We start from the raw sequence: 7,946 nt of genomic DNA on the forward strand, positions 1-7,946 counted from the left end.
CTTTTTTTTTATAACAAATTATCTATATTCAATTCAGTCCCTCATTTTTTTATAATTTCGTTATTTCAGTTCATCATTTATTTTAAGTATATTTTTACCAAATTTGAACCACATGCTCATATACCACAATAAGATACATATGTAACTTCAATTCTCACTTTTTTTACTAAAAATGTACTCTCTTTTTTTATTTAGTCCCTTAACTATACATTTTACTCAATTTGGTCTTTTGACTACAATTGTTTGCAAATTCTTTCTTCCCATCGATTCCTTGACTCCTATACTCTCTTTTTTTATGTAACTTCAATTGCTTGGTGTTAGCAGACAAGATGGAGGAGGAGGAAACTGATAGAAGATGTGATGGGTGCATGCTACCCGTCTCAACTCTGTTTTATTATTGTTCTGAATCAGAATGCCATTTCTATCTTCACAAAAACTGAGCTGAGCTGCCAAGAGTAAAGGGTCATTGGATTAATCGAGGGACTGCCAATCTCTACTCCACAAGCTTCAGCTTCTGTGACTTGTGCCATCGAACTTGTAGTGGTTTCTTATACAAAAACTTGTGCTAAAGTTGCTGATATCATTGAATTTCAAGGACATCAACACATCCTGTTTTATGATTTCAAATGCAGGGAGCGATGTGATGGTTGTGGGTCTCACCCAAATTGGGAGGGTGCATTCAGATGTGGAGACTGCAATTTTACTTTGGATTTCAGATGCTTATCATTACCACGTTCAGTTCTTCACAAATTTGATCAACACAAGCTATACCTCACCTATCATGATGACAATGATTATTCAAAACATCATTATTGTGACATCTGTGAAGGAAAAAGAAATACAAGCCTTTGGTTTATCATTGTTCAATCTGTGATACTTCTGCTCATTCCAATTGTATTCTTGGAGGATTTCCATTTTTCAAGGTGTGGACATTGCATGATTTTGTTTTCGTTCATTAACATTGAGTTTAGTTGTCTGTAGATGTGTGTCACTCCAAATGAAAGGTTTAGAGGTCTTATCGAATCCAAGGAGTTACAAACGAGAAAATTTCGCATTTCATTCCTCCTACTTCGAGGAAAAGGATACTCAAAAACTTTTAGTGAGCTTCATCTATGGTTCTTGGAGTTATTATTGTGTGTTGCTTGATTAATATTTGTGTGATTATGTTTCGGTGTCACTTCCAGTTTGTTTGGATTTGTGTGTTGTTCTCGACCCCACCCTTGACATAGACTGGTTTAATCAAGATTAAGCAATCATGCGACACTCAAACCCTTGTATACTCCCCAAAGCTCTGCATCCAGAACCGAGCAACATCCAATGACTTTCGTAAACCCCATCGACCATTAGAATCCCTTAATACCCCACCACACTGTCACCAAACCAGACGCAGGCTTCCTCACCCCATCAGAGTTCAGTTTGTATGACTCTTTCGGCGGGAGCCTCCAACCAAGCGCACGATGAACACCCGCCGGTCAACCAGCCCTACACGAGCTGTACAACAGCAGAGTAATAACTCCACTCTATGTGGGTATTGTCTTCTATTATTATTGTGAAAAACGATTACCTCTTTACCTTTAAAATTAACTGAATTCCCTCCAGCAAACTAAAACATTCCTCATGTCATCTGCAGAAGGAATTAGTAAATCACAAACTAAAATATTATGCCTGGAAATAATAAAAGACAGCCTGCTTCTTCAAAAATCTTCGGTCATAGCGAAAGTAAAAGTAATTACCTTACAGTTAAGCAAAGCACAAAACTTTAATAAACAAGCATTCTCCAAATATTTTAGCATATCAAGCTTTCAATTTTTCTTTTCATATATATCTTATTTGTTAGGAAATTTAGTCGAGACTTGTTCTTAATTAATCACTTGTGCATTACAATCTCGTAATTGAAGGACTTATGATATCTGTCTATTCAGGAGGATCATAACAAATCCATCACGATGGGTGTTCCGGACGAGCATACCGGGCTCGTTCTTGGTCGTGGTGGAAGAAATATAATGGAAATCGGTCAGGTCTGTAAATGATAAATACATAGCCATTTCGATTCAATAATTTTTGCTTATGTTCTGAATTTGCTCATGTTCAGTCATAGCAAAAACAAGAGTAAAAGTGATTACCTTGCCCTTGCAATTAAGCAAAGCACTAGACTTTAATAAAGAGGGCATTCTTCAAATATTTTAGCATATCAGGCTATCAATTCTTCAAATATTTTATGAGCAAATTTGTTTATAGATTATGGAAAAAGGAAAAAGGGTTATCCTTGCGATTAAGCAAAGTACAATGCTTTAACCAAAGAGAAGAGTGAATTTTTAGGACGCCTTAGCATATCAAGTTCAAATTTTCAATTCAAGTCAGTCTTGTTTGTACCTTACTTGCTACCAATAATGTTAAAAATGCTTTATTTTTTTTCTTTCATTTAATTTCTTTTGTAAGAAATTACTGCTCAGCATTACTCACAAAAACCAACGGAGACGGAGAAGAAGAGAGAGATTAAGCATCGTTTTCATGAGCATCCCTTGGTGTTTGTGAAAGAGCAAAGCAATGAAGGCGAGAAAGCTTACTGCTCAGCTTGTGGGGATGTGATTTCAGATCCATACTTTAGTTGTCCACCCTGCAATTATCACCTTCATAACAACTGTGCCCTCGCGCCTGGTTCAATTTCCGGTCACCCTCTCCATCCGAAGCATTCTGGTTTTTTCCTTCGAGAAAGGCCACGTCCCGGTAATAAGGTATATGGTTGTGCATTATGCAAGGAGAAGCGTAACATGTTCTTTTATGAATGTCAGCTTTGTTACTTTTCCCTTGACATCAAATGTGCTGATTTATCTTCTTCGTTTAGTAAAGTCAACCAAGAGTCCAAACATGACTTCCACCCACATCCATTGACCTTCATTCAAAGTCCCATAGGTAAACTCAAAAGCTTGTATTGCTCTTGCTGCCATGAACCCTTAGTCGGTGCATTATATATTTGTGTTGATTGTCCTCATCTTTCATAAGACATGCGTTGATGGATCCAATAAATTTAAACACCCTTCCCATCCCATACACTCTCTTTTTCTTGAGTCTAATGAGAATTCTCTCTTTTGCAACCTATGTCAAAAGCAACATTCTGGATTCTTTTATTGTTGTTCTGTTTGCGATTTTAGGATCAATATTTTATGTGCTTGGTCGATGCCCATTGTTGAAGATAAAAGCCACCATCAGCACCCATTTACCTTACTTTGGAGGCAAGACTCGTTCATTTGCGATGCATGTGGTACTGAGGGAAACTATATGTCTTATATATGTTCGACATGCAGCATCACAGTCCATAAAGACTGCACTTCACTCCCACGCATTATCAAATTTTCACGACATGATCATTATCTTTTTCACAAATATTTTCTTCAAACACGAGAGCTTACAAAGCAACATTGCAAGATTTGTTTCAAAGAAGTGAAAGTAGAGCGTGGGAGTTACTCTTGTGTGAAGTCCGGTTGCAGTTACATTGTTCACGTGAATTGTGCCTTGGAGGATGACAGATTTTACGAGGTGGTTAAGCGAGAAAGCCAATGCGAGGAGCTTTATGGAAGTTCAGCTAAGTCTTTGCAGTCTTCCATCAATCGTGTTGTTGAGGAGAGTGAAGACGGGGAAGCCACAAAGATTGAACATTTCGGCCATGATGTTCATTGCTTGGTGTTAGTAGACAAGATGGAGGAGGAAGAAACTGATAGAAGATGTGCTGGGTGCATGCTACCTGCCTCAACTCTGTTTTATTATTGTTCTGAATCAGAATGCCATTTCTGTCTTCACAAATATTGTGCTGAGTTGCCAAGAGTAAAGCCTCATTGGTTTCATCGATCTATTGCCATTCTTAACTCTAAAAGCTTCAAATTTTGTGACTTGTGTCGTCGATATTGTAGTGGTTTCTTCTACAAAATTAGAGGATTCGACGTCTGTTTAAGGTGTGCTAAAATTCCAGATATCATTGAAGAATTTCAAGGACACCAACACTTCCTGTTTTATGATTCCAAATGCAGGGAGCGATGTAATGGTTGTGGCAACAACCACAGTCCGTATGGCGCATTCAAATGTGGAAAGTGCAGTTTTGTTTTGGATTTCAAATGCTTAACATTACCACATTCAGTTCTTCACAAATTTGATCAACACAAGCTAAACCTTAGCTATCATGACGACAATGATTATTCAAAGCATCTTCGTTGTGACATCTGTGAAGAAAAAAGAGATCCAAGCCTATGGTATTATCATTGTTCGATATGTGATACTTCTGCTCATCCCAATTGTATTCTTGGAGAATTTCCATTTCTTAAGGATGGGATCACTTTGCCTTCTTTTTTGAATCCACGTCATCATCATGATCTTCAGTTTCTTAGGAAGGCTGAGGACTACCCTAATTGCTCATCCTGTGGTCAGCGTTGCCGAAGAGAAATTCTCAAGTGTACAAAATCTACATGCAACTATATTATTCACTTGAAATGCGTTTGGTAGATTCTAAAATGTTCTGGTAAGTTCTTTAGATAATTAAAGAGCCATTATTCTCGTCAATTACCATTGATTGTTGACATAGCATGATTTACTAACTTTAGTTTTAATTGTCTTTATGGTTGTAGATGTATTTCACTCAAAATGAAAGGTTTAGAAGTCTTATTAAATCCAAGGAGTTCACAAACGGTTTCGCAGTTCGTTCCTACTACTTCAATGAAAGGATACTCCAAACTTTCAATGAGCTTTGTCTGTGATTGTGAGTGTTACTGTTGTGAGTTGCTTGATCAATGGATTTGTGTGATTATGTTTCAATGTCATTGTGGGGTTGGTTTGGATTTGTGTGATTATGTTTCAATGTCACTGTGGAGTTTGTTTAAGATTTGTTTGAATTTGTATGATTTGATTTCAGTGTTAATTTGAGGATATTCTTTTAAGACTTACACAGTTTGTATTACACATTCAACCTACAAATGTATCAAAAAGGGAAGTTTCATATGAACGTATTATACAGAAACAACCGTGTTTCGGAACACAGAAATTAGATGTAAACTCAAACTCACTCGGTCACTCTTGTATGCGCATCTTCACATTAAGCTTCATTTCCTTGTAGGACTGGACCTTCTTGACTGCTCGTCGTAAAGGCCTTCCTGCAGACACCCTCCTGAGTTCTTGTGCTTCAGTTCTAGATGAAACTGTCGTATTTCCTTCTTTGTGTTCGCTTTTGATCGATGAATCGTCAGATGACAGTTGGCCACTGTCGGGCACCTGATCATTGCTAGTCGAAGAAACGAGAAATCTCAATTCGTCTACCTCAAACACATCTTTATTCGTTTCTGGTTCTTGTGCTTTAAACCTAGCAGATTGCCTTCTTAAACACGCCCTGCAAGAAAAAAAAACCCCACATATTTTCCCTTTATCATCGTGAAATTTTCAACAACAAAAAAAAAACTAAAGATGAATCAGAATGATTTGCACTGAGCAATAAGAAATGTGCATAAAAAAAAAACCTTGTGTTGTCAATCCCCTCCTTAGATTGGACTGGTTTGATACAAGGGCCGCTCTCATACATCTTATCATCACTGGTTGAAGAAACAAGAAATCTCGTTTTATCTACCACAAATACGTCTTAAGTTGCTTCTGGTTCTCGGCCTTTATGCCTAACAGATTGTCTTCTTGAACATAACTTGCTGAATAAAACATAAAGGAAACCATAAATTTCCTTTTTCATTAAGAAGTTTTCAAATAAAAAAACTAACGATGGTTGGAAATAATTCGCACTAATGAATAAGAAATGGAAAAAAACCCTTTTATTTTTTATCCTCACCTTGGCTTCGAATGGTTTGATATTGGAAGGGCCACACTCAAGAACCTTATCATCACTGGTAGAAGAAGCAAGAAATTTTGAATCATCTACCACAAATGTGTCTTCAGTTGTTTCTGGTTCTTGTGCTTTACGCCTAGCAGATTGCCTTCTTAAACAAACCCTGCTTAGAAAACATAGAAGAAACCATAAATCTCCTTACTAGTTTTGAAGAACTAAGGAATACACACCTCTGTTAGGAAATTAATTTGCACAAAGCAATAAAAATGTACAAGCACCTTTTATTCTCTACCCCCTCCTTGACTTGGACTGGTTGAATATTAGAAGGGCCTGAAGCAGCATGAAAATGATAAATTACAATGGCATGATGAACGGTAATAATTTTCAACTAAAGCTTCTGTCAAGCAAATTACCAAGACAGTATGACTGCCTCTTTCTGTTCATGTTACAAGGTTTATCTTCTCCTTGATCTTCTTCATGCGATTCATCTGCCTTGCTACACCTGTTCATATTACAAGGTTTACCTTCTCCAGCTTCTTTATGTGATTCAACTTCCTTGCCACACTTTTTTTTTAAAAGAAAGAAATAACTTATATTCCAATAGCATCAATGATAACAAGTTGCTTAATACACTCAGGTTCATCCAAGAAAAACCAAACAGGATTGTGGTTCGATAAGGCCCATTGAGCCAGCGTGTGTGCCACTCTATTCGTTTCCCTACAGACATAGTGAACTTTGAAAGAAGGATTAGCCTTTAGAAGGGAACGAGCCTCATTGAGCAACAATCCGATAGTAGAGAGGTCCTGGGTCTTGTTCAGAGTTCGATTAGCCAATCTGTTCACCACCAAGATAGCATCTCCTTCAATTATCACATTGTTCCATCCATTCTTGACAGCAAGTCGAACTCCCTGTGAAAACGCATAAGCTTCCTTGCCACACTTGTTTGTTCCAAACTTCAAAGCATTGAAAAAGATGTGTGAATAACTGGTGATGTTGATAAAAAAATCAATATAGACATTGTATTTCTATTTAATGCTTCATTTCAAAGTGTTGGGCAACCCCCATTTTTTAGCTCTCTTCAGGCGGTAAACACAAAGGATCCAATAATCAGCAATGGAAACTAATTATATAACGAGTGTCAGCACTTAGATGATGTAGATACTACAAAAAGTACCTCCAATTTCATTGCTGCACAGGATTTTTACATCCCGGCTCATGCTTGAGGGCTTTTAGCTGAAAACAAAATGAACTCAATGGTCAAGTCCCAAAAATATATAAAAGAACTACGCAAGATGAAGTTCAAGAAACTTTTATGGCCTCAAAACTTACCCTATCTTTGTTTAAATTAAGTTCCAGCAAAACCAATGTAAGACATCAACCTCACCAGAAGATCACAATATTATAAAAATATGCCCCCAAGTGTTTTAAACTAAGAAACAGATAGTTACTAAAAAATGTAATAAGGTACCGCTAACATCTGGCTGTTTGCTTGTGCAAGTTGCAAGTTCTGTTGCTGAAACTTCTCCAAATTGATTCTCAGTTTCTGTAATTCAATCCCACTCAATTTGATAACTTTACCCGCCAAAATTAAGGTAAAAGAAGGAAACATAAAAAGGAAAACCATCAAACACAAATACTAGCAAGCAATGGTTAGAAGAGGAAGGAAAAGAAATGAATACAATCGATCATAGAGGATACTTTCGATCTGCAAGAACTTCATCAGCATCATATTTTCCTCAGACAAATTCAATAAGTAAAAGAAATAAAAGCAAGTTGATAGCTATTCGAAGTATACCTGTTGAAGCTTGTCGATGAATTCTTTAGTACATGTCATAACGTCTCCCTCGGGAATTGTAAGACTTAAAAAATATTTAATTTGGCGGAGGGGATGAAATATAATTTTGAGAACAATTTGACTTTAAAGTCGTCACCAACCATTAAGTTAGGTAGATCGGAAATTTAAAAAATGGTATGCGTTTTATAAAAAAATTATTTTTAAGAGTTCGGGAGTCGATTCCGTATGGAGAAGGGTGAACACCCTTATAATGCCCAAATTTTTAGACTGTGGATGAATATATGATTTGAATCGATGGGTTTTGAAATGATTCGTTATGATAAGATTAATATTTTAAAA

The 7,946-nt window shown here is 36.8% G+C and overlaps 2 protein-coding genes across 2 annotated transcripts; one reads left to right on the forward strand and one right to left on the reverse strand.

Moving 5' to 3' along the window:
- Positions 1 to 1,946: 1,946 nt before the first annotated feature.
- LOC120151805 lies at positions 1,947 to 4,745 on the forward strand. Its single transcript, XM_039164156.1, has 4 exons — positions 1,947 to 2,018; positions 2,454 to 2,929; positions 3,153 to 4,485; positions 4,617 to 4,745. The coding sequence occupies exons 1-4, from the start codon at positions 1,947 to 1,949 to the stop codon at positions 4,743 to 4,745; spliced, it is 2,010 nt and encodes a 669-aa protein (XP_039020087.1).
- Positions 4,746 to 5,055: 310 nt separating this feature from the next.
- On the reverse strand, positions 5,056 to 6,996 carry LOC120151806 (SHUGOSHIN 1-like). The gene is made up of 7 exons (XM_039164157.1): positions 6,987 to 6,996; positions 6,752 to 6,765; positions 6,226 to 6,377; positions 6,091 to 6,142; positions 5,816 to 5,975; positions 5,499 to 5,518; positions 5,056 to 5,371 (listed from the first exon to the last, which is right to left on the reverse strand). The coding sequence occupies exons 3-7, from the start codon at positions 6,320 to 6,322 to the stop codon at positions 5,056 to 5,058; spliced, it is 645 nt and encodes a 214-aa protein (XP_039020088.1). The 5' UTR covers positions 6,323 to 6,377; positions 6,752 to 6,765; positions 6,987 to 6,996.
- Positions 6,997 to 7,946: the final 950 nt, after the last annotated feature.

Source organism: Hibiscus syriacus, unplaced genomic scaffold (genome assembly GCF_006381635.1).
Source record: "Hibiscus syriacus cultivar Baekdansim isolate YM2019G1 unplaced genomic scaffold, ASM638163v2 tig00111069_pilon, whole genome shotgun sequence".
Lineage (NCBI taxonomy): Eukaryota > Viridiplantae > Streptophyta > Magnoliopsida > Malvales > Malvaceae > Hibiscus > Hibiscus syriacus.

Excerpts from the sequence above, each read along its gene's own strand:
- LOC120151806 (XM_039164157.1), bottom strand. The coding sequence starts at position 6,322 with ATGAACAGGTGTAGCAAGGCAGATGAATCGCATGAAGAAGATCAAGGA. Across the intron at positions 6,143-6,225 it reads GAGGCAGTCATACTGTCTTG|GCCCTTCTAATATTCAACCA; the intron begins GTAATTTGCTTG and ends ATGCTGCTTCAG. Across the intron at positions 5,976-6,090 it reads GAGGGGGTAGAGAATAAAAG|GGTTTGTTTAAGAAGGCAAT; the intron begins GTGCTTGTACAT and ends TTTTCTAAGCAG.
- LOC120151805 (XM_039164156.1), top strand. The coding sequence starts at position 1,947 with ATGGGTGTTCCGGACGAGCATACCGGGCTCGTTCTTGGTCGTGGTGGA. Across the intron at positions 2,019-2,453 it reads ATATAATGGAAATCGGTCAG|CATTACTCACAAAAACCAAC; the intron begins GTCTGTAAATGA and ends ATTACTGCTCAG. Across the intron at positions 4,486-4,616 it reads ATATTATTCACTTGAAATGC|ATGTATTTCACTCAAAATGA; the intron begins GTTTGGTAGATT and ends TTATGGTTGTAG.